Raw genomic sequence first — 25,851 nt, forward strand, 5'->3', positions numbered from 1 at the left:
TGGGCTAGATTTAGTGTCTTGCTTATAGTGAATACCAGAATGGAAGAAGTGATAGAATACCACTTCTACTGTTAGATTTCAAAAACTGCCTTCTGTCTTGAGTGTCATCTTAGGCTCTCTGAGGGAAGGTAGAGGCCATGCTACAAACTGCCCTGTGCAGAGACCCCTGTTCCCAGTGGCCAGCAAGAACATGATGAGGCCCACAGAAAGCTGGGTGCTGGTGGCTCAGCCTGTAGTCCTAGCTACTCAGGAGGCTGAGATCTGAGGATCACAATTTGAAGGCTGGGAAGGAAAGTCCATGAGACCCATCTCCAATTAACCACCACAAAAAAGTACAAGTGGAACTGTAGCTGAAAGTGGTCGAGTGCTAGCCTTGAGCAAAAAAGCTCAGGGACAACTCCCAGGACCGAGATCAAGCCCCATGCAGTGGTCCTCTCAGTTAAGCCTTAAGATCACTGAAGCCTAGTTAATACTTTTTTGCAGACTTTTGAGACACTGCTATAGGTACTCAGTTAAGTCTTACCCAGATTCCTGATTCACAGATACTGCTACAATAAATGTTGTCTTAAGCTGCCAATGTTTGTGAGCAGTTAGTTGCACAGCCAATAGGCGACTAATAGCCATATTCTGCTTTTGCCTGCATCACAAGTTTTTCTTGACAATTAGAATTCTGTAGAAGTCACTAACACCCCAACAAAATCCTTACCAGACCAAACTGTCCCACAAACTCTTAATTTGTTGAAATTATATACTGGATCTTGGGCCTAGGGCCCAAAGAAATACAGTATTACTTAGGAATTGTTAAGCAATAAAAATTACGGGACCTAGAACAATCTAAACCGAGAATTTGAGGAAAATCTTCTGAGAAAACACTGTGTAGTACTTGCTGAAGAAAAATCTCAGTTGTCTGATAGCTGGCTCCCAGAGCTGAAGGTACTTTGAGACATTCTACACTGGACCTTATATTGCCTTGTTAAATATACAAGGTAGTTAGGGGGTGCTACCTAAAAACCAATTATCTTATTAACTGGTTAGACATAAGGAAATAGGTTTATAGATTAATAATGAAAACATTTTCTATAGATACTGTCTGGTAAAAGCAACCAGTGCTTGGTCATCTCTTAGAGAAGCCTTGAGCCCTCACATTGTCTGAACTCTCTACATAACATCCTGGCCAAATGTTCCTTCCTTCCTTCCTTCCTGCCTTCCTTCCTTCCTTCCTTCCTTCCTTCCTTCCTTCCTTCCTTCCTTCCTTCCTTCCTCCCTTCCTCCCTTCCTCCCTCCCTCCCTTCCTTCCTCCCTCCCTCCCTTCCTTCCTTTCTTTTTTGGTGCCAGAACTGGGTCTTGAACTCAGGGCCTTATGTACTTGCTAAGCTTTTTTTGCTCAAGGCTGGCACTCTACTGCTTGTATCACACCTCCACTTCCCTGGCCAAATATTCTTATCTGTTCACTGTCTTAGTTCCTTATGAATGCCAATTTGACTTTGCCTTTGCCTACAATAGTGCCTGATACTTAGGACATCCTCAGTGAATATTAGTTGAGTACATTTGAGCTTTTGCTCTCTTCTTCTGACCCTCCCCAAACTGTATTAAAAACTGAAGCTTTAAATGAGGATCTGTAAGTAAGAGAATTAGGGAAGCCCAGCTGACCCTCTGATTGGATCCACAGTGATGGCGCGGGGGTTCACCAGATCCGTGTGGAAGAGGACCTTGCGCTCAGAGCCATCCAGCCGGGCCTTCTCGATCTTATCCAGGCCACTGTCTGTCCAGTACATTGTTCTACGGAAGTGATCAACGGCAAGTCCTTCGGGGCTAATCAGACCTGCCAAAAAAAAAAAAAAAAAAAAAGCAATGGCAGGATTGGAACATCTGTGGAACATAAAGGTGAAGTGAAAACCTGCCATATTTGAAAAGCTTACATGCACAAAAACATGAGAGATTCTAAGACCCCCAAAACCAAGTTAGTATAGGAACATCCTTTTGTCACCTTTTCCATCACCGCTAGCTTTGCGAGCACACGTACGCACTGAGCCTTGAACTCAGAGCCTGGGCACTGTCCCTTGGCTTTTTTGCTCAAAGCTGATACCCTGTCACATAAATCACCGCTGCACTTCAAGCATTTTTTGTATTTAATGTAGATAAGAGTCTCACAGACTTCCCTGTTTAGACTGTGAGATCCCCAGATCTCAGCCTCCTGAGTAGCTAGGATTACAGGTGTGAGGCACCTGTGCCACTAGAGCCACTTCTATACCACCCTGCTAGCACTGGCATCCATACTGCTGGTAGCAGGTTGCATCAACTCTTGCCACACCCTAATTCTCCCGAGAGCTCCCAAGAGTCACCTCTTATCAACTTTTTACTCCTGACACATGAAGGGTTCACTAATGACATAGAACTTAACCTCCCATTTCAAGAAAACAGAGAAGAGACTGACACAAAACAGTAAGTGACTTAGTATCATATAGGGAAAGGAGTGAAGTTGCTGACCTGAATTAATGATAGTCTCGGGCTCTGCTCCCGGTTCTAAGCTCACACGGCTGATGGTCCGTCCAGCAACATCTGTCCAGTAGACCATCCTTTCCCGGCAGTCATAGTCAAGTCCCACAACTATGGACCCCTTTGTGGACCAAATCATAAGATTAGAAGAATTAAGATCCTTGAATTCCCATCCCCAAGTTTATGCTTACACAGGGCTATAGTAAGCAACCCTGCAAGGTCTTGCAGGCAACAGAGCAGATTTAGTGAACAGGTAGGCAGTGTAGACCTTCCTAGGGTCGTTGCAATGCTTAGCCATTTATTAACTCTATGACTCTCCCATCTATGTGTGCCTACCAGTCCTCACATCCTACCTACTTCATGTGGCTACTATAAGGATATCAGGCCAGGCACTGGTGGCTCATACCTGTCACCCTAGCTACTCAGGAAGCTGAAGTCTGAGGGTCATAGTTCAAAGCCGGCCCAGGCAGTCAAACTTAAGAGACTCTTATCTCCAATAAACCAGCAAAAAAGCCAGAAGTGGAGTTGTTACTCAAGTAGTAAAGAGCCATCCTTGAGTGAAAAAGCTTAGGAATAGTGCTCAGGCCATGAGTTCAAGTCATAGTCACAGCACAAAAATACACAGCACAAGAAAGTTAATATCAGTGCTTACCAAATATCCTAGTCAGTAACTGCTACACAGTGAGCCTCTCAAGTGCTATTATCCTTGGCAGTGTAAACAGTAATTTCATAAAAGAACTCAGCCTCCCTCAGTGATGAGAAGAGTCTCAGAAAAGTAAGTCCTTAATATTGAATTAAAACTAAATCCTTTCAAATGTTATTGGAATTTTTTGAAAGAGCCTTTCTAAAATCTGCCAACATATGCCAACAAAATCTCCTCTCCCCTCCTCTGTAAGCAAACTGAGATCCTTTTCCCACTTGAAGTATAGTCATTCCTAATTCCATATAAAGCAAAGCCTTCACTGTACTCTATTAAAAGAAAGTGTCACTTAATGGGTTAAGGAACTGGGAAAATTGCAGTCATCAAACCTTTGGCTAGTGAGGTTGTCCTCCCCCTCATTAGTACTACATGGCAGTCTTTTTTCAGAACTCCAAATCTGTGACATTCCTGATCTGCACACAGGACTTGCTTCATAAAGTGCCTAACCCAGATTCCTGTTCCAAGAAGACCAGAAGATGTACAAAGCCAACTTCTCCAGACCATCTGGCTGTCCCTGAGGTCAATTCAGTTCTCTCTTGCTTAACAAGCCTCCTGGGGCTTGGGTTGACTTAAGCACAAGAGACTTACTAACACCGTTTGGTTCCTAGAGAAAAGCTGGCAGTTTACATGGGGATACCTAAGGTTAACAATACTTTCCTTTAAAATTAAAAGGCCATCTAGGTTGGGCACGATGGTGGCTTCTGCCTAAAATCCCAGCTACACAGAAAGAGGAGGGACGAAAGCTGAGATGGGAGAATCAAGGTTCAAGGCCAGCACAGGCAAAGTTAGCCAGTTCTTATCTCTGAAATCAAGCCAGGGACGGTGGTTCACAGATCTAAGTAACCTCAGCTACTCTAGAGGAGAGGTAGGAGAATTGAAGTCCGAATCTGACACCAAGCAGAAGCAAAAGTTCCTGCCCGAAAAAGCAACTAACTAAACCAAGTAAATTCAACAGAAGCTGGGAGGCAGGCTCAAGAAGTTAAAACTCAGTGATGAGAGACAGAGACAGTGAGAAGGAAGGAAGGGAGGGAGGGAGGGAGGGAGGGAGGGAGGGAGGGGAGGGGAGGGGAGGGGAGGGGAGGGGAGGGGAAGGAAGGAAGGAAGGAAGGAAGGAAGGAAGGAAGGAAGGAAGGAAGGAAGGAAGGAAGGAAGGAAGGAAGGAAGGAAGGTAACAAGGAGGGAGAGAGGGAGGGAGGGATGGGGAAGGGAGGCAGGGAGATAAAAGAGAGTTGTTTTAGGCAAAAGTACACATTTATACAGGCTTCTTATGAACCCAAGGAATCATGGAACCAGTTTGCTGGGTGGCAGGAGCCATGAGTCTTAAAAAGGAAGAAAAAAAAAACATCTTTTTCTGAACATTGGCTGTTTTTAAACTTTTTGGGAACCAATAAATAGCACTAGAGTAAACATGGACATGAACACTGGTCCTATTCTCTCTCATGGATGACAAACTTCCCAAGTGTCAAGTTTAGAAATAGAATCAGGGCTAAGAGGCATGCCTAGCAAGTGTGGGGCCCTAAGTTCAAGCTCCACTACTGCCAAAAAAGTAAAAAGGGATCAGATGGTTTCCACTGTATGTGTGAAGGCCTTTGGGGGGAAGGGAGTCTCCGTTTCTTTTTGTTCCCACTTTAAAGAACAATAAAATAAAAAATCCTCCCAGACAGGGATGCCTTGGCCATAGCTTGGGAAGTGGCAAGTGTGTCCTTGGGAAAGCTGCGTGGTCGTTCCCGGGAGCACACTCTCTCCAGCCCTTCCTTACCAAGAGTCAGGAGGTTAGGAAAGAGGGGTGAGGAGGGGTAGCAGAGTCACGGGACCACACTAGGAGGGCAGGGATGCAACAGGAGTCTCTAGTTGACTTTCCCTGCGGCTTCTCAACTGATCACAGAAACCACAGGCTGTAGTCACCACCTCTTGCCTGTGACCTCCAGGATGCCTGGGACTCTGGACAGAACCTAAGACTTACTTGGATAAGAGCCTGTCAACAGCCCCTAGAATCACCAGACATGCTAACTCTACACTCCCTTCCCACATTGAAACACCTTGCACCCACAGAACCAAGCACCTGGGAAGGGTCAGACATTCATGACGCCTGGCAATGGCCAGCCCCGGGCCAGTGAAAATGGATTGCAGCCACAAGCACTACAGGAATTCCTGAAGCCACAGTCCTCTCTGCCCAGTAGCACAATCCATACCAGGTCCACGCCCTGCACCCCACCCACTGTGCCAAGCCCCATCCACTATGCCCCGCCCCTCAGGGAACTCCACTTTACATGCAGAGACAGTAGGGTCTTGGCTGCGTCCTTCTGAAGCTGGGTGCCGTTGAGGGGCAGGTGGCCGATCTGCTGGCCCTGGGCATAAAGCAGGAAGGTGCCCACAGATGGAGGGGTCACATCAGGCCGTGGTGTGGGCCGGACCATCGGGGGAGCAACAGTGGGTAGACCTGCAGTGGGATGGGGAAGGAGAGAATAGGAAACAGGGACAGTGGGGACAAAGACAGTACTTTCTCACCGAAGCCTTCAAAATTATCAAAAGTTCTTTGCTCTAAACAGATGTGTCCCACATGTTCTTCAAAGGAAATTCTAATTTCTAGGGCTTTTCCAAGAATCCTCTATGTAAATCACTATCTATTACAATATAACACTTCTCTTACAGCAAAGTGGAGGCTTTCCTTGTCCTTGTTTTTGGGGGGATAAAGTATCTTTGGGGTCCCAGCGTGACACCAGGACGGGGGACAAGAAGTAAAAATTATGCAACATTGAACTAAGCTCTAGCTGTTCTCATTTCAAAAATAGCTAAGTGACCCACTCGACATGAAATCCAAATGGGCATCTTGGCATGTGCAGGGCCAGACTGTCAATCGACACAGCATGGTAACCAAGTGACTTGTTTCCTCAGACCCGGTGACAACTCCCCAGCCATCCCCTATGCAGAGGCCTAGGTGCCACTGAGGTGTTAGGGCTGTACCAGTACTTACATGCGGGAGTGACGCCTGCTTGTGAGCGTGTACCCTGAACCTCTCTGCCATCTTTGTCCACACACCAGCAGAAGTCACTCTTTCCATGACACTGCAGGGGGATGAAGTGGCCCAGGTCATCACACTGCGGCACGTACTGGTCGTCCCTGGGTGTGCCACCATAGTGCTCCAGCAGGTTTTCCCTCCAGCGCTCACACACGGACCGAGGCCTCTGGGTAGGCTCTAAGCAGATGGGAAAACAAAGCCTTTGATTGGCAGCTGAAACAGAATGCAGCACAAAGCTCAAGAGTCCTACCACCTGACCCTTTGCCCATCCTCCTACTCGTGTCTAGAAAGTTCAGAGCCCAGGCTGATCCTGGTGAGAGTCAGCTTTGGAAATAACCAATGGAAAAATAGGCTGGAGGTGTGGCAAAAGTGGTAGGGCGCCTGCCTAACAAGTGCAAGGTTTGGAATTCAATTTTTAGTATTGCAAAGAATAAAATAAAATAAAATAAAAAACGCTGAAAGCCAGGCTATGCTATTTGGTCTCCAGTATATACTCTGTTAGAAAACTGTATAGCAAAAAAATGCTTGGCTACAGTGGCTCAAGCCTGTAATTCTCGCTATTCAGGAAGCTAAGCCCTGGAGGACTCCATTCAATTGGAGATCTTATCTCCAACTAACCAGCAAAAAGCCAGGCAGGAGGCATGGATCAAGTGGTAGAGCTCCTGTTAAGCCAGCAAGGCAAGCAAGCACAAGACCCTGTGTTGAAATCATAGTACTAATCCAAACAAACAAAAGGGAAACAATATAATTAGTGTGCAGGGCATCCAGAGGTAGTAGCATGAAACTTAAAATGCTTAGACAACTAAGTTTCTAGAAGTTGTTTAGCCATCCTTTCCCTGAGAATTCTCAAAGCAAAACCTTTCTCTGCAGTCTCTAGCCTTCTGCTACATTGGTATCTCCTCTCTTCTCTTTAGCCTCCACCCTGACAGTCCCCTCCCTCAGTGTAAAGTCCTGCGGACTTGTGTGACAGAGCCATTCTATCTCCAATGCCACTCTGGGGCCATTAAAGCTCTGTCCCAAATGTAGATGGCTGTGTGAAAAGACTGGACTGCCTAGTATTGAAATAAGTAGTCCATGTACGATCGGATAAACTAAAGGACAAAATAAATATAGAAGGCACTTGTGCTTCCATCTTAATTCTACAGCTCAAAAGTGATAGCTAGCAGGACCACACTGCCAAGTATCTGCTTTCATGCGTAACAGAAATCTTAGCAAAAAGCTAGCCAGCTGGGGCCTGTCTTCCCCATCAAACTCGTTCCTCTCCTAATTTTTTCACTATCAGGAAACAGCACCTCCATTTTCCCATTGCTCCAACACAACCATCCTTAACTCTTCCACATAAGACATGTCAAAAAATTCTTGTCAGTTCTTCTTTCAAAAGCATTGGGGAGGGCTGGGAAAGTGGCTTAGTGGTAGAGTGCTTGCCTAGCATGCATGAAGCCCTGGGTTCCATTCCTCAGTACCACATAAATAGAAAAGGCTGGAAGTGGCGCTGTGGCTCAAGTGGTAGAGTGCTAGCCTTGAGCAAAACAAGCTCAGACACAGTGCCCAGGCCCTGAGTTCAAGCCCCAGGACTAGCAAAAAAAAAAAAAAGAAGGCATTTCTGTTCCCTCCACTCCTTTGTTCAGCCCCCCTCTAGCAAATGCCAGAAACACAGTTGGAAACATTCCAACCGGCCTCACAGGCCCGATCCTCTGGGAAGGCAGGAAGAGAGCGAACCACATCCTTACAGTACTGACGCCATTTCTAGAGTTTGAACTCAGAGCCTCAAGCTCTCACTTGGTGTTTTCACTCAAGCCTGGCTGTCTATCACTTACTTAAGTGACACTCCACATCCAGCTTTTTACTGGTTAACTGGACATAAGAGTTGCTTTTTTTTTTTTTCCCCTGCTTGGCTGGCTTTGAACCGTTATCTTTAGATCTTTGTCCTGAGTTGTTGAGACTACAGATGTGAGCCACCAGCACCTGGCTAAGGCTCCCTCACTTTGGGGAAGAAGGTGTCCTTCAGCTTGTATTGTAGCTCTGAGACTTCATAGAAGGGATAGAATTTAGACTTCCTTATCCAAGGACCAGAGAAGCAGGGAATACTATTTCCTCAAACACTGCCATTCACACTTCAAAGCAGGATGCCCTTCAGAGGCTCCCAACACCACCTTGCCCTAAAGATCCATTCTTGGTTCAAGGACGCCCCCTGGCACATTCCTGGGTGTAGAATGTGGATACCTAATCGAGTGGGGTTCTGGGAAATGGGCCTCCCCAATCATTGCGATGTGGCACATTGCTTGCTATTGAAAGCTACTTCTCCATACAATCTTGGGCTTCTTTCTCTTCTTCTTCTCATGGGCAAGGGGCTTAAATATTCTGACATCTTGGGCACAGGCCCACTCCAGCTGACCCCATTATACAGATGAGTCAAGAAATGGCAGCCTGGGGCAAGCCAGTGTCAAGGGAGAAGTTGGGGCCATGGGAAAGGCTGCACAAAACAACGTGTCCCTATTTTACTCATTAACTTCTCAGGCTGAATCATTGTCCGTAACACATGTTTGTCTTAATAAATTTAATAGAATTCTGAACTATTCCCTAAGGGATCTCCCAACCATCTGTTTTTTTTCTTTTTTCAACTCTCAGCTGGAGGAGACCTTGAGTTTTGAAAAAAGAAGCCAAGAGTGAAACAGGATTCTCTGTGAAAATCTATTCCTAAAAACAGAAACACAGAGAGACTAGGCGTGTTGCTCTGGATCAGGCCATTGCCAATTTTTACCTCTATGAAACTTAGCATCAACTAAAGACCTGGCTAGAACAATTAAGATTGTTAGAGGATTCAAACAAGTGGAAATTCTCTAGCTGTTTCCTCAAATACATTAAAAAGCCAAGACAGTATATTTGAAACTTTCTCAGTAATAAAAATGGATCTTTTCCCAGATACAGGAAACATTTAGACAAAAGAAGCCTCAAACAACAAACCCTCTGTTCTTCAGAATACAGTTCTCCCAGAGCAAGTATGAAGAAGGAAGTTCCACTCCAGCTCTGACTAATTCCCCAAGGAGTAGAAAGCCATCCTGGGTGCCAGCTGTGAGCATCAACCGTGAGCATTTGCTAACCGTGCCCCACCCTGACAGGGAGAATACAGATAATAAAGGACACGTTTGTCATGCGCATCTCAGATCTAAGAACAAAATTTTCATACAAACACTGTCCATTGCCATGTTGGTGAGAGAGAAGTGGGGCTATCAAGTTAAAGAAAACTCACTGGCTCCATCCAGCAGGTCTATGCTACTGACAGCAGCCTTCATTCGTACTGCTTCCTACATCTAAATTAGATGAGAGGGTTGTATAAGAAGACACTTTTCGGGGCTGAGGATATGGCCTAGTGGCAAGAGTGCTTGCCTTGTATACATGAGGCCCTGGGTTCAATTCCCCAGCACCACATATACAGAAAACGGCCAGAAGGGGCGCTGTGGCTCAAGTGGCAGAGTGCTAGCCTTGAGCAAAAAGAAGCCAGGGACAGTGCTCAGGCCCTGAGTCCAAGCCACAGGACTGGCAAAAAAAAAAAAGAAGACACTTTTCCTCTGGACAAAATGCTGGTCTGGCCACATCTCCCAGCTCTCTCAGACCACTCACAATGGCCTCCGTTAGGTACGTAACTCGATCTTGGTAGGTAAGCTCTCCACTGAAGTCCATGTCATCCAAGTGCTCTTCCAAGGAGAGAGGGCAAAGGGTGGCAATCAGCCAGCTCTGTGTCCATACAGACTGGGCTAGGTGATAAACCCCCTGCACCATCAGTGCCGTTCTGCCTCCTGCACGTGCACCCAAGCTGGGGTGGGACTCACCTGGTGGTGGGCCACAGTGAGGTGGGGTGGAGCCAGGGGGAGTCTGGGTGCCAGGGACTTCGTGGCCATTAGGGTCCACACACCAGCAGAAGCCAGTGCCGCCGTGGCACTGCAGGGGCAGGAAGTTGCCCTGGTCATCACACTGGGGGATGTGGAGCCGAGAGCCAGGGTAGGCATGCTGTGCTTGTGCATAGCGCTGCTGCTGTTCACAGGGCTTCAGGCCTGAGGAAGAGGCTTCCAGAACACAACAGAGGAGACATAAAGGAGAATGAGCAAGTGATTGTAACATGTTTATTCTAATGTGCCACCAAAGTCTCCTGTGCTAAGAAAATGTTTTTCTACTATTGGAAGATACCATAATATGGGTGGAAAATAGCAAAGCACTGTGACTTTCCAGTCCTGAATTCTTACTCTGCCCCTGTCTATTTAGTTTGTGTCCTCAATTCTCAGTAAATCTCTAGATAAACAGAAGTGTAAGGCAGCTCCTTCCTCAGCCCTTAGGGGATCTACTGCTACCTGGTAAAATGAGGAGCAACCTATGGAATCTGCAAAACATTCCAACAGACTTTGGATAGAAGTCAAACTCCATTTGTCCCCTGAGACTCAGAGTTAAACTCTAGGAAGGACCAGGTCAATGTCATCCATACCACTCTGGGCTCACCTAGTCCCCCATAGTGGTATTTACTGTTGAGGTCCTGGTATGTTATTAACGAGAAGCTAATTAGATTCTCCTCAATGTTTTATCCAAAGAGTATTCACTGAGGTGAAGCAGATCAGTCACATAGTAAACCAGAACTGCCTTTAAGTAGGAAGAGACATAGGTCCTACTCTAGGTTTGCATCACCAGTTATGTAGTAATAAAGGAAGCAGCAGGAGTAACTAAGGGGAAAATCCAGAACCTCAAAGATCCACCCAGTAAAGCCCCAAACCAGGCTAACTCAAAAGTAGGCAGCAAGAGAGAAAAACACCACTGAAAGGGCAATTCATGTGCCTCATTGGTCTGTCCAAACCTTACCAGGTGAGCACTGGAATCCATCTCCGTGATACCCAGGTTGACAGCGGCAGGAGAAAGACCCGGGGGTGTTGTAACAGGTAGCAGCAGGGTGGCATCTGTTTTCTGCACATTCATCAACATCTGCAGAGGTCAGCAACAAGGGGGGGGGGGGGGGAGAACATGACTTCACAGCACACAACCTCTAAGACTACAGACTCCAGATACGACATGTTTGACTCACCACAGTCTCTGTACACGTGGACCAACTAGCTGTCAACTACAGAAGGTCTTTGATGAACACAGAAAATAGAGGTTTTAGCTTACCAGGAAAAACCAAATCCAGGAACATGTGAGTTAATATATGAGATTCAGAATGTTCAGTGGAGAAATCAAACATGTGGTCACTCATAGATAAAAATATCCTTCAGAATATTTCTAGAGGACCTTTCATCTACAGTGAATTCCAGGATGTTATTACCTTTGAACTAACCTTTAGATGATAAATCATTAATTTCCTTTTTGGACTACGACAATAAAGATAAATATAGGCAACAATAGTTTTTATTCTCTGCATTGTTGGCACTGTCTCCCTATACCATTCACATAGAGATGCCAAAGTCCCAAAATGAGGCCCAAATACTTTTTCAAGTAGGTTAAAGCAAACTCAGTCTTGCCTAGTAAGTCAGGAAACTCTGTGAGACTCTTATCTCCAATTAACCACCAGAAATCCAGAAGTGGAGCTGTGGCTCGAATAGTAGAGCATCAGCCTTGAGGGAAAAGACCAAGTGAAAATTCGAGGTTCTGAGTTCACGCCCTAGAACCAGCGCACGTGCGCGCGCACACACACACACACACACATACACACACACACAAAGCAAGCCTAAATTTATCAGGCATATACAAATTTGCAACCTCTACACTCTCTACATTATACCCTGAGAATTTGCATGACTATATTTCTCAAAACTACAAATCCTCACACTTGGAACAAAAGCATATGCATATCCGTTGTTTTTTTTGTTATTTATTGCATTGGCCATGCTGCCAAAAGGAAGTCACTCACCTCACTCCCTCACCTAAAACCAGAAACTCTGGGCATGGGATTGTTAACATTGTTTAAACTACCCACTGATGTGATAAGCTCTCTTAAGAGAGGAAGCCTTCCACGGTTTTTAAAAAAGGAAAAGCTAAACAAATGGTCCAGACTGATCTAGGCTTGATAACACAAAGGGCTGGGAATATGGTCTAGTGGCAAGAGTGCTTGCCTTGTATACATGAAGCCCTGGGTTCAATTCCCCAGCACCACATAACGGCCAGAAGTGGCGCTGTGGTGCAAGTGGCAGAATGCTAGCCTTGAGCAAAAAGAAGCCAGGCACAGTGCTCAGGCCCTGAGTCCAAGGCCCAGGACTGGCAAAAACAAAAACAAAATACAAAAAACAAACACCAAAAAAACCCCACAAAGCATTTAGTCATATCTACAATGACTAGAATTTTTTCTGGCAGGGGTCGGGGATGGGGAGTAAGGGTAAGGGGGTGGTTGTGGGACTTGAACTCCATGCCTAGGTGCTATCGCTGAGCTTTTCCGCTCAAGGCTAGTGCTCTGCCACTTTGAGCCACAACTCCACTCTGATTTTCAAGTGGTTAACTGGAGAAAGGAATTTCATAGACTTTCCTGCCCAAGCTGGCTTTGAACTATGATACTCAGATCTCAGCCTCCTGCGTAGTGAGGGTTATAGGCGTGAAACACCAGCACCCAATTTAGAATTTTTTTAATACATAAACAGAAAAAAAATACTATGATGGGATAACCAGTGAGAAACCTAGAAATATGAGTTGTGTGTGCTTTTCCAGCCCCTAGCAGAACACCTCACTGTAAGCTGGAGGTTTACCACTAGAATCAATCAGATGTGAATGGGCTAAGAACTGGGATGGCTCCTTACCCAGTCTCTCATGATCTAGATGAAGTTCATCTAGGGTTATCTCTCTCCCTCCCACTCCTGGCTCCGGCCACACCCCCACGGAGCCACCCTTTCTTTTTTAGGTACCACCTAACAGACAAGCTGGGCACTGCACATTCTCTCCAGCAGAAGAATCCCAGACATTGCAATTAGCAAGTTAGCATGTGGCTTATCTTTTGCCTCTGGAAATCAATGGAGATATATATATATATATATATATATATATATATATATATATATATATATATCAGTTCTTTTGTGTATAACTTGGCCTGAGAAGCTCTCCCAGCATGAGCAACAGGCCATTCTGATTACCTACATTTCACCTAGCAAGACAGAAAAGGGGTAATAACCTCATCTGCAAGGGAAGAATTAAGCAAGGTGTTCTGATTAGCTCCTCAGTGATGCAAAACTCAACCAGTATTGGCATCTTTAATTATCCCGTGGTTGGCTGTTTCTTCAGAAGGACAGCTCACATGCCCAGGTGGGCAAAGCTGGTGACAGTCCTGCTCCTTAGGCCTGGAAGAGGCTATACAACAATGGGTTGTAAAACCAAAGCTGTAAAAATTACCAGGCAGCCAAATGCAGGAAATTAAAGCTATTGACAAAACATATGCTAGCTAAAAGTACTTCTAATGGTAACAGGAACCCCAAGCAATGGGAGGAAGTGGGAGTTCCTGAGAGGTCTATTTCTGAGCCCAGGGAACCATTTCTAATGGTTATTTTTAAACCAAGGGAAAGGGGATTCCCCAAAGCTACTAAGCCCTGGATGTCAGCAAAGCTCATGGCCTAGGGATGCAGACCAAATCTCTAAGACCAGCCGTCCTCCCCTGAGGAGCTCAGAGGTACTACTGCTACCAGGGCAGACACCAAGGTCATGGAGATAAGAGCCTGTTAGAAATGACCAGAAAGACAAGATCCTGCCTGCAGAGATGAAGGTATCACAGCTGCAAAATCTCTGATCCCTCAAGGTTTGAGAAGGTTCCAGATCCCTGAACTGCAGTCATCACCTCCTCCGGGAAGAACTTCAGGTCATGATAGGAAACTCCAGTCCAGTCAGGAGCTCTAGGGCTTAAGCTCAGAGCCACTGGTGGAGTCTCCTCAATGGTACAAACACTGGGGGAGGCTTGCAGGAAGCCAGGGCTTTTGTTTAAAGGAGGAAAATGTTCCCCTATTTCATAGGATGCAGAAGGACTTCCAGCCCCTTGACAAGAAAGCTTTCTTGCAGGGTGCCAGTGGCTCTTGCCTGTTATGCTAACTACTCGGGAGGCTGAGACTGAGGGCTAAGGTTTCAAAGTCAACCCAGGCAGGATAGACTGTGAGACTCCTATCTTCAATTAATCATCAAAAAAAAAAAAGAAAAAAAAAAGAAGTAAAGCGATGGCTCAAGTGGTTGTCCTGGCCTTGAGCAAAAAAAGCTCAGGGATAGCACCCAGACCCTGAGTTCAAACCCCAGACTGGCATAAAAAACAACAAACAAACAAAAAGCTTTCTTTGTTGTGGGGATGAGGAAGAGGGGGCAGAACTCCAATTCTACTTTGTCAGTGGTAGGAAGACTCAGGGCCTGATGGGAGAGAGAAATCAAGACAAGGACATTAGAGGAACAGCAGAGCCACTTTGCCGTGCAGGATCCAACACAATTCTCTCCTCTCTATCACCTATTAGGCTCCTAAAGAACCTGTCTGGAAAATGTGAACTCCATTTGGAGCTCATGTTTTGATGCTATAACAGCCTTTCCTGCCTTAGCTCTGAGTAGAACCATCTGGAAACACTTGGAAACAGCCAATGAACTCCAGTCCCCCACTACCCACTTGCTTTTCAGCCCAATATCTTGATCTCACCCAGGGCCCACACAGGTCCTTGCTGGTGCACTCTCAGCACTTTGTCCAGTCACACACCCTGCTGGCTGTGCCCCTGTGGCATGTGGAGTGCTCCCCAAGACCTGTAAGCATTCAACACGCCTTACCCAACATCTATAGTAGGAGCACAGAATGAGAATCTGAGAGCAGATTGTGAGTGGCTCCACTCCTTCCCCTCCGGTAACAGCCATCTGTATCCTGGCTTCCTCAACTCATACTTGCCCCTCCCTGTGAGTGCTCCAACTCGACAATCTGCTCTTGCACCAGAAGTCATGAAGTTCCGTAAGGACAAATGTGCCTGAGAATAATCCAACGCACGCTAGGTCAGGGCTGAAACCTCTCCAGATGGAGGGAAGCTGGAGAAGATTTAAGTCTATTTGGAGAAAAAGCCTCTGGCTAGTACTCAACCAGACTGAGAACCCAAATGCAAGCATAGATTTTTTCAGGGAGCCACAAGCTACAGCTGGAGAAAAGCCCACGCCTGCTCTTAAGGAATCAAAACGTGTGTGTACTTCAAGAAGGCAATATCCCACCAAACAGGGCTCCCTCAAAGATCCTTGGCTCACTAAGACACACACATTGTGAAATCACAACACACACACATACACACATACACACACACACACACCTATACACCTATACAATAGCACATGTATAGGTATTACTTCCAGGTATAAATATCCTGAAAGAGCTGAGCACTGGTGGCTCACGCCTGTAATCCTAGCTATGACTTCATCTTGCTGGCAGATTTTGTCTCGTTGGCTTTAATCAAGCAAGCTGTTGTGTTATGAGAAGCTTGTATGGCAAGAAATGGGAGGCTGGCAATAGCCAACAAAGGAACTGAGAAGTTCTCAGTTCAGATGCCCATCGATGCTCAGGAAAGGAGCCTTTACCATGAAGCCTTCAGTGAGCTCCATCAGCCAGCCACCTTGCTGTAGAGCTCAAGCTAAGCTACGCTACGCCCAGGTCCTTGAAGTACGGAAACCCATGTGAATTATGTCAAGTTGCTACATTTCCAGATCATCTGTTCCCATGACTGATAACTGGGAAAGCAAATGATGAGTCTAGCATGTTTGAAGTTTGTGGGTTCCAGAGTAAATCCAAAAGGTAGAGGACCCAGAGACAAACGAGGGACCACTGCAAATGAAATGAGAGTACAATAATCCCAAATGGCAACAACCTAAAATTCCAAACATGAAAAATGTCAGGGTTTTTAACATGATCGTGGAAGGGAACCAAAGTCTTACAGGACAAATGGAAAGAGAAAATGATTTTAGAAGAGATTAAAGAAGCACATAACCTAAACTAGGGTTTGGTTGCGGATACTCACTACAGATAGACTGCAATTAATTTCTAGTACTCTAGTTAAAATGAAGAGTTAAAAAAATTAAATACTTTAAAAGCATCATTGGGGGGGAGGGGAGTGGCAGTACTAGGAGTTTGTAATTCAGTCCCTGGGCACTATCTCTTAGCTTTTTCACTCAAGGCTGGCACTCTACCACTTAAGTCACAGCTTCACTTCTGACTTCTTGCTGGTTAGTTGGAGATAAGAGACTCATGGACTTTCCTGCCTGGGCTGGCTTGGAACCTTGATCTCAGCCTCCCAAGTAGCTAAGGTGTGAGCTACTTGTGCCTGGCTAAAAGTATCATATGTTTGCAAGCTGCCAGATGTTTAATTATGTAACCTCGTTAGAACAGTTTTGCTCTCCAGGAATTCTCAGTTCTTACAGCTGGGAGTGGATAAAATCCGACTGAACACGAGCATACTCAAGCATATATTCCCACTTAGGCAGCACATCTCTTCCTGACCCCCACAAATATACAGGGCATTCCCCCATCTATAATAAATATACCCATTCCACATGGTAGAAGGCGGAGAACAGAAGGTGTACTAGAGATATAAAAAAAGATATTAATGTATCCCTTATGACTCAAAATCTCCTCTCTGAAATTTCTACCAGACTTCACATGGTGAAGTTTAGTGGATAAAACCACTAAACTAGAATGCAGAACTAATTGTTCAAATTAAAACTTGTTAAAAATCAAATGAAGCTGTTAGGACTAGACATAACTTTCTGTATAAATGTTTATGAAACTAGACTGGTAGTGCCTTAGTAAGGAGACTATTCCAGTAGAGTCACGTGAACACAAATGGCTTTCCAAATCTATCTGACCATAGATAATCAGACTGAATCTCAATTTCATGTCAGTGACACAGTTATGGTGAAGGGAGTGGGGCAGGAGAGGATGGTCGGGAAAGCAGTTTGGATGGTAAAGGAGAACAGAAACCTAAAAGGCAGAATCCCCGCCCCTTTTCTTGGAATTGCTCTTTCCATCTGCCACCATTCACAGGGACCAACTCAGCTCATGTGCTCTCTCTTGGGAGCTTTAAAAAAATTAAGCAGTTATACAAAGGGGTTTCAATTCAACAAGTCATAGTATGGGTACAATGCATCTTGATCGTGGCTGGGAATATGGCCTAGTGGCAAGAGTGCTTGCCTCCCATACGTGAAGCCCTGGGTTCAATTTCCCAGTAGCACATATACAGAAAATGGCCAGAAGTGGCACTGTGGCTCAAGTGGCAGAGTGCTAGTCTTGAGCATAAGGAAGCCAAGGACAGTGCTCAGGCCCCAAGTCCAAGGCCCAGGACTGGCAATTAAAAAAAAAAATTGCCCAATGCATCTTGATCAATGTCACCTCTTCCGTCTCTCTCCCTCCATCTCCTCCTCCATGTCCTTTCTCCCTCCATCTCCTCCATCTCTCTCCCTCCGTATCTTCAAGTACCACAGTTCAATTTTTACATAATGTACATTGAATATATCATGGCTGCATTTGCCCACTCTTCTTTCTCTATTCATGTGCTACTCCTTCCTTAGCTTCCTTGTCCCCCAACAAACCAGGTTTCATCTTCCTGGCTCCCACGAGCTTCTTAGCAGATCCAGATAACATGGCCTCCTCCTCTTCCTCATTAGATGTTTAATGGGCAGGGCTACTTTAACAGATTGTGGGTCCCAGCAGCCTACACTACCTCCAAGGAACAGAAGGCCACAAGCTGGCAGTGGTCACCCACACCAGGGATATCTCCTCCCAGGACAAGCACATGTACTGGCTAAACCAGGGCCACAGTAATCACCCTGGGCCTCTCCCCCTCTGATGCTACAGAGCTCTTTTCCCTTTTGCCAATCCCAAGGCTACCTGAGGCAAAGGGAAGAGATGGTTCCCGGGAGAGGTACTGTCCAGGGGGAGGGAGCAAGTTGGCAGCCCATCCTGCTTAAGTCAGACCTACAGGTACTTACCAGAACACTGGTGCCCACTGCCGGTATACCCTGGCAGGCAGGCACAGCTGAAAGTGCTCCCTCCATGGTGAATGCACCGGGCCTGTCCAGTGGGAGCACAGGTGTGACTGCCATCCTCGCAGGGGTTGGGAGGGGGGGCAATCACTGCAAAGAGAAAACAAAGACAGCCAAGAGATCAGGCCTGGGAGGAGGTGAGGCTGACTCCTCGAAGCACCAGCAGCTGACCAACAACATGGGCACCTGAGACTCTTAAGAAAGCAGGTTCTGGGTTTCACCAAGGGCAGAATCTCAACTGAGCAAGAGTCGTCCTACATCATTCACATGCATAACAGAACTTGAGAGGTGCTGGCATCCATTTGTACTTAAAATACGAGGCATGAAAATTAGTCATCCAAGCAAACTTTGATTAAAACTTGTAACAACCCAGAGCTTCAACTATCTCTGATGTTTTGTTATACCTACTGTATTAAATCGTAACATTTCTCTATTAAGCTCTATCAGCCCGATGAACTGAAAATGTCTGGAGTTCCTTTGGATCCATTCTTAGGTCTGAAGTATGTTTTGGAATACACTAGAATGGGGATATTTACTACGGATGGGGTGGGGTTCTCTGCCTCATCACATGGGAGTACATTGTTGTTGTTTTTTGTTTGTTTAAGACAGTCTTATTATATAGACCATGTTGGCCTAAAACCCATTCCCCCTGCCTCAGCCTCCAACAGCTGGGACTACAGGTAGGTATTACCATCCTAGACTGGGATAAGCTCCTTTGAATTGTCAATCTACCTCCTATGTTCTCTCAAGAGCTGTGCTGTTATCAGGGAGGCTCGCCATCTTGTGTTACACAAGGAGGCCTGAAATCCCAACTGAGAGGAACCACCTCCAGTAACGCAACACCATGAATACCTAGTGGGAGGAAAACCATGATCATAAACCAACTTACAAGGCCAAGCTGAAGCAGAACCTTGAGTTATATCAACGTATAGTGAGTTTCTGCACAGCACAAGTGGAAATGAAACTGAAGGGAAGAGCAGGATACATCACCATTTGGGCTGAAGACAAATGACTTGGGTACTCACACATGCAAGAGCGCTGGTCACTAGAGAGCTCATAGCCACTACGGCATTCGCACCTGTAGCTGCCCAGCAAGTTGATACACACAGAATTGGGGCCACAGCTATGGAAGCCAGTTGCACATTCATTTACATCTAAGAAGAAATGAGAACAGGAAAGTGCCTAAGTATCCCATAAGAGGAAGGTCTCAACACAGTTTTCTCAGGATGGTAACGCTTCAGTGGGACTAAAACAGGAGTCAAAATAGGATTTCCTTTTCTTTATTGGCAGTGCTAGGTTTTCAAACAGGGCTTTGCTCTTGCTAGAAAGGCATTCTACCACAAGAGTCATACCTCCAGCCCTTTCAGCCTTCATTATTTTTCATACAGTGTCACACTTTTTGTCAAGGCTGGCCTTGAACCATGATGTTACTGATCTGAGCCTTCTGAATGGCCAAGATTACAGATGTGAGCCACAGTGCCCCCGCTTGGGAGAGGATTTTTAAGCATCAGGTATGATTGCAAGTTGCAGATCATTAGCTTTAACAACATTTATTTCAAAACTCTCCAGTGTCACAGGGAGATCTGTTTTCAATAATTAGTCTAAGAATTCTTTACATAGTAAAAAGGAGGTGTTTAGAAGAAAAACACTAGCTACTAAGAAAGCTGAGACCTGAGGATTGCAGTTCAAAGCCAACCCAGGCAGGAAGATCTGTGACTCTTATCTGCAATTAACCCCTATAAAGATGAAAGTGGAGAAGTGAAGCTGTGACTTTAAGTAGTAGTACCAGCACAGGAACAAAGAAAGGGAGGGAGGGAGGGAAATAAAAAAGAAAGGAAAGGAAAGGAGAAAAGGAAAGGAAAGGAAAGGAAGGAAGAGGTTTTTTCAAATATGAAGAAATTTCTACTGCAGCACTTGGAGCCATAATAGGTGAAAGACAATGCCTGAAATTTAAGAAAAACGAGAACACAGTCTGAGAGCTACTTAATATAGGCTCTAAATTAACAAAGACTTTAAAAGATCTAAGAATCACAAAGGATGGTTTCTTTTTTAAAGTCCCAACCCCAAACATCAAACTCCAATGATCATTTCAAACCTAAACCAGTCTATGCTTTAGTTTTTATACAATGATGTCCAGATGAGCAGCTGATAGAATCACAGATCCATGAAGACCATAAAGACATATAGAGATAACTTTGAGAGCGAAGTGACAACCACAGTCACATGACAGAAGCACAGCAGTCACTTACCCACACAACTCCGGCCATCTCCCTGATACCCAGGCGCGCACTCACAGGTGTAGTGGGCGCCCGTCCCCGCCTGGCACCGCGCAGTCGAGTCACAGGTATGGCTCCCGTCATAGCAAGGGTTCACTGGAGCAGGGCCCAAGTCTGCTACAGGCAGAAAGGAAGCAATAGAGCTGTTGTAGAGAGAATGGCAGGGAAGGAAGGAGATAGCAGTCCTTGCAAAACTGACTATAAGCTCACCTGTGTTGGATGGCCATGTGCAGACCATATTAATTTATTAAATATTACTTTTTTTTTGCCAGTCCTGGGTCTTGAACTCAGGGTCTGAACACTGTCCCTGGCTTTATTTTTGCTCAAGGCTAGCACTCTGCCACTTGAGCCACAGCACCATTTCTGGCCTTTTCTACATATGTGGTGCTGGGGAATCAAACCCAGGGCTTCATGTATACCAGGTGAGCACTCTTGCCTCTAGGCCATATTCCCAGCCCTTAAATTATTAAATATTAAACCTTCATATCAAGTGTAAATTATAGAATAGATTCCTTTTGCTGATTCTGTAAGAAGTTTTCTTATTTACAGTAGGTATTCGGAGAACAAAAATATCTAGCACGGCCTCTTATTTAGTACTTTGTGTGTGTACGTGCACACGTGCATGCACAGGCTGGTATCAGAGCTTGACTTCAGGGACTGGGTGCGGTCCTTCAGCTTTTTTCTGAAGTCTGATGCTCAAGCACTTGAGCCAAGGCTTCAATTCCAGCCTTTTTCTAGTTAATTGGGGATAAGCAAGATGGCCTGTGGTCTCTATTGTGATTAGTTTTAGAGGTAAGTAAGTGACATAGGAAAAATCAACTCAAACTCACAAAGAGTCATGAAGAGATTCAAAGACTCAAACCTCCAACTTTCTGGCTCTAAAGATGATACTTTCTCACTAAAATCCACTGCTTTCAAAATCTTTTGAAGCAATTCCAAACACTAAATAAATACAAATGACTTTGCCAGTAATTCCTCTGCAGGATTAATCGGGTGGTAGGTAGATCCATCTACAAGACAGTGATGACTGCTGACCTGTGAAATCTCTCCAGAACATTCTAAGCAGCATGCAATAGTTAATGCTCACTAATGTGCCAGGCATGGTTCTAAAACCCTGTATTGTGTACCACCTCATTAAACCCTCACAACTATGTGGTTCATAAGGTACCATTATTATAGTTTCATTTCTATTAATTTTATTTTTGTCAGTAGTGGAGCTTGAACTCAGGGCCTCATGCTTGTTAAGTCACACTTCTAGTCCCACATCTTTGTAGCACAGAGAGGCCAAGTAACCTGTTCACTGTTGCACACACAGTTCGGAAAGATGGATAGAGTTGGGATAAAGTAAAAATCTAAGCAGCCTCATACCACAACCCATCCTTTCTACTGGAAAGGGTGTGGCCTGTGGCAGAGGGAACTCTAGGGGCCTAGATAATCTGTCCATTAGTTGTGGGTACAAGTTTACTTCTGATTCCTCAGGTGTTACGGATAAAAATGTTATGACATATCCTGTATTTAAAGAACCCCATAGATTCCTCTCCCAAGTTACTTAAGCTGATCCAAAACTTTGGCAAAGTAGCTTTTCTGTATGTTAACAATGAGGAGAGAGAAACTGAAATCAGGAAAGCAACTCCATTTGTAATAGCCTCAACAAAAATTTAAAAAAAACAAAACTTAAGAATTAACTTAACCAAAGATGTGAATAATTTCTATGAGGAAACGTTAAAAACTTGAAAACGGAAAGTAATACAGATTTAAGGAAATGGGAAAACCTTTCATGCTCCTCCATTGGAAGAATTAACATTGTGAAAATGACAATAGTACTCAAAGCTAACTACAAATTCAATGCAATATCCATCAAAAGCCCAACAACATTCTTCAATGATAAAGGGGAAGCAATCCAAAAATTCACATGGAATAGAAAACCCCGAATCAAAAACAACCCTTAGCAGAAAGAACAGTGCTGGAGGAATACCAATTCCAAACTTCAAACTCTATTACAAAGCTGTAGTAATTAAAATAGCTTGGTACTGGCACAAGAAAAGCCTTAGGACCAATGAAATAGAAGACCCAGAGATGAACCCACAGACCCATAGCCACATAATTTTTGATAAGGGAGCCAAAAAACCACAGGATGTAAGGAAGAGTTTCTTGCTGCAAGAATTGGCTATACACGTGCAGAAAACTGAAGCTAGATCCTTACATATCACCCTGCACCAAAATCTTTTCCAAATGGATCAAAGACCTCAATGTAAGACCATATACCCTGAAAATAATACAGGAAGGGATTGGGGAAACACTAGGGCTCTTTGGCATGGGTCAAAACTTCCTAGGTAAAGATCCAGAATCACAACAAATCAAAGCACTGGATAAATGGAATTGCATCAAAATGAAGCATTTCTACATGGCAAAGAAGATAGCTAGGGAGATAAACAGAAAGCCCACAGAATGGGAGATCTTTACTAGGTATGTATCAGACAAGGGTCTCATCTATAATATACTTAGAGCTCCAAAAATTAAGCATCTCAAAGACAAATCCTAAAGAAACAATCCAATTAGTAAATGGGCTAAAGACTTAAAAAGAGAATTCTCAGAAGAAGCAAGAATGGCCAATAGACACATGAAGAGATATTCAACATTTCTGGCCATAAAAGAAATGCAAATCAAGACAACATTGAGATTCTACCTCACCCTAGTTAGAACAGCCATTTATCAAGAAAACTAAAAACAACAGATGCTGGTGGAGACGTGGTCAAAAGAGAATGCTAGTACAGTGTTGGTGAGACTGTAAACTTCTTCAACCACTTTGGAAAGCAGTGTGGAGGTTCCTCAGAAAACTAAACATAGAGCTTCCCTATGACCCAGCAATCCCATTTCTGGGCATTTATCCAATTGACCACAAAAGCAAGGCCACACTAAAGACACCAGCACAACCATGTTCATTGAAGTATTGTTAACATAGCTAAGATATGGAATCAACCCAGATGTCCCTCAGTGGATGAATGAAGAAAATGTGGTATATATATACACACAATGGAATTCTATGCTTCCATCAGAAAGAATAGCATTGCCCTATTCATAAGGAAATGGAAAATATTATATTGTATTAAACAAAGCCAGCCAACCCCCCCCCCAAAAAAACACAGGTTGCATGGACTCCATTTGTAATAACTAGAATGTACCTATAAATATACAAGTAAACACAATGACAAATACAAAGACAAGAAGTTATACTTGGACATGATAAACTAAACAGGACTCTAAACATTCACAAATGAGAACAAAGGAGAGGATCACAAAGGCTCAATAGCTAAGTGCATATATATATGACCATATAAAATGATGCTTATCGAAATGAACTCCAAGAAATGGAAACAAGAGGCTTTGTTTATTGTACTGTTTGCAGTTCCTTTTTGTTTTGTTTTTTCCCCTTTGTCACTGTTTTTGATTTCTGTATCTTGTCTTGTATGTAAGCTTATCTGATTTGAGGAGGGTTAAGGAGAAGCACAGAAATGATGGAACAAAGGGCAAACTAATTCAGCAGACATAGATACTATGTCATAAATGAAGTATACACCTTGTGGGGGAGAGGTGAAAAAACTGAAAGGGGGGAAAACTGGTAGAAAATGAGGGAGGGGAAACACTGTTCAACAAAAAATGTGCCCATTACCCAACTTATGTAACTGTAACCCCTCTGTACCTCACCTTTACAACAAAACATCTAGCACATGCGATGAGTCCGCCACAGCCCCCAGTGATTATGTTCCTCGCTTGAACCACCCTTTATCCCACTTCAGCTTCAATTCTGTCTCGGTCCTTAGAATTCCAATCTTAGGCTCCAAAGACTTTAAGAGCTCCAACTTTGGCTGCCACTTTAGTCAGCTCTATACCTCCAGTCATCTCTGCTACCACAAGGGCTCCATTTAGGTCATGATAACTTAAGATTTTCTTCCTTATGCTTCTGTGCCTGAATTCCTGATGTGACAGGCAGCTCAGCATCTGCATCTCTGACTCCCTCTCCCCATGTCTCTCCTGGAATCAGCATCATGGCATCTGTGGACACATTTTGGTAGGACCACATGCCATAATCACTTAGTACCACGTTCCAGTGCTCTACTTCCTTTTGATCCATCTCTCCCCATCCCCTTAACTCATGTGGCTAAAATTTGCCCCAAGTGGCTCCTAGCCTCCCCCACCCCCGAATGCTTGCTGCCATGTGCTTCCTCACAGTCTTCCAGGTGCCTGCACCTCCCCCACTGCCCAGGATACAATTCCTCCAATTCCTCTATTATAATGTCGTGAGTTGGGATGGATTCACTGATAGACCCTCACTTTCTGAAAAACTCCACCCACCTACTCTTAAACACCACTGGATATTTCTACAGCTATCAATACCCCTGTTAGTGACTGAAAAGAAGGGATATGGGTTTGTCCTCAGTTCACCTCAAAGACATTGGCTGGAATAACAGAATTTTTTGCCAGGACAAAACACCAGCAAGTAGCCCAACACTTTTTCAAACCCAACTTTGGTCCACAGAAGTCTAGCTTCCCAAATCATGCAGCCATCCTTAGAAGTTCATCCTGCGGACCTCTTGGCAGAAAGGAAGACCAGCACTTGAATTGTGGTTATTGAATTACCCAAGTCAGTCATTGGCCTGTGTTTTTCAGGCTGAAAACAACAGGGTCGTGTCCTCCCCCTAGGGGCCCCATGTTAAAGACAGGAAACCTGACTCTCCTAGATCTTTCTCCATTGTAGGAGAAGGTTCTGTACAGAAATGCCTGGCATACCTTGCCAGAGGGGAAAGTCATCTTCAAAATGTTTTAATTTATAAATACTATTGCTTAATTTTTCTTATTCAGAAATTTACAGGATCAAAAATTTCACTCCAGTACATTCCAGCAAAGATTAGTGAATTCCCACAGACATTCAGAGCTTACCACCCTGCCAGGCATAAAAAGAAAAAGAAAAAAATGTAAAAGCAGCCCAAAAGTGACTTTCAAATTCAGCAAGCACCACTGCACTTAAAATTGCAGAGAAAATGTCTGGAAGTATTTGACACAGATTTTAAATGTAATTCACTCATCAGTCCAGTTATATCACCTACCAGTGCAAAATGAAAATACAGTCCCTTATTAGAAAAGTAAGAATTTTGGGGGGGGGGAGGGGGGGCAGTCCTGGGCCTTGGACTCAGGGCCTGATCATTGTTCCTGGCTTCTTTTTGCTCAAGGCTAGCACTCTGCCACTTGAGCCACAGCGCCACTTCTGGCCATTTTCTGCATATGTGGTGCTGGGGAATTGAACCCAGGGCCTCATGTATACAAGGCAAGCACTCTTGCCACTAGGCCATATCCCCAGCCAGAAAAGTAAG

General features: G+C 44.6%; 1 protein-coding gene across 2 annotated transcripts in view; it reads right to left on the bottom strand.

The window, feature by feature from the left end:
• Nid2 (nidogen 2) overlaps nucleotides 1-25,851 on the bottom strand; it is a 66,888-nt gene that overhangs the window by 4,378 nt on the left and 36,659 nt on the right. Inside the window, exons 9-17 of one of the 2 annotated variants that reach the window (XM_048361927.1) lie at nucleotides 20,456-20,596; nucleotides 19,232-19,360; nucleotides 18,153-18,296; nucleotides 11,061-11,180; nucleotides 10,046-10,279; nucleotides 6,171-6,392; nucleotides 5,467-5,636; nucleotides 2,488-2,617; nucleotides 1,651-1,822 (exon numbers count right to left, since the gene is read on the bottom strand). In XM_048361927.1, coding sequence (XP_048217884.1) covers nucleotides 1,651-1,822; nucleotides 2,488-2,617; nucleotides 5,467-5,636; nucleotides 6,171-6,392; nucleotides 10,046-10,279; nucleotides 11,061-11,180; nucleotides 18,153-18,296; nucleotides 19,232-19,360; nucleotides 20,456-20,596 — 1,462 coding nt within the window. Of the gene's footprint in view, nucleotides 1-1,650; nucleotides 1,823-2,487; nucleotides 2,618-5,466; nucleotides 5,637-6,170; nucleotides 6,393-10,045; nucleotides 10,280-11,060; nucleotides 11,181-18,152; nucleotides 18,297-19,231; nucleotides 19,361-20,455; nucleotides 20,600-25,851 lie in introns of both variants that reach the window. The other variant, XM_048361926.1, reaches the window with a different exon arrangement.

This window comes from Perognathus longimembris, chromosome 14, assembly GCF_023159225.1.
Source record: "Perognathus longimembris pacificus isolate PPM17 chromosome 14, ASM2315922v1, whole genome shotgun sequence".
In the NCBI taxonomy this organism is placed as follows: Eukaryota; Metazoa; Chordata; class Mammalia; order Rodentia; family Heteromyidae; genus Perognathus; species Perognathus longimembris.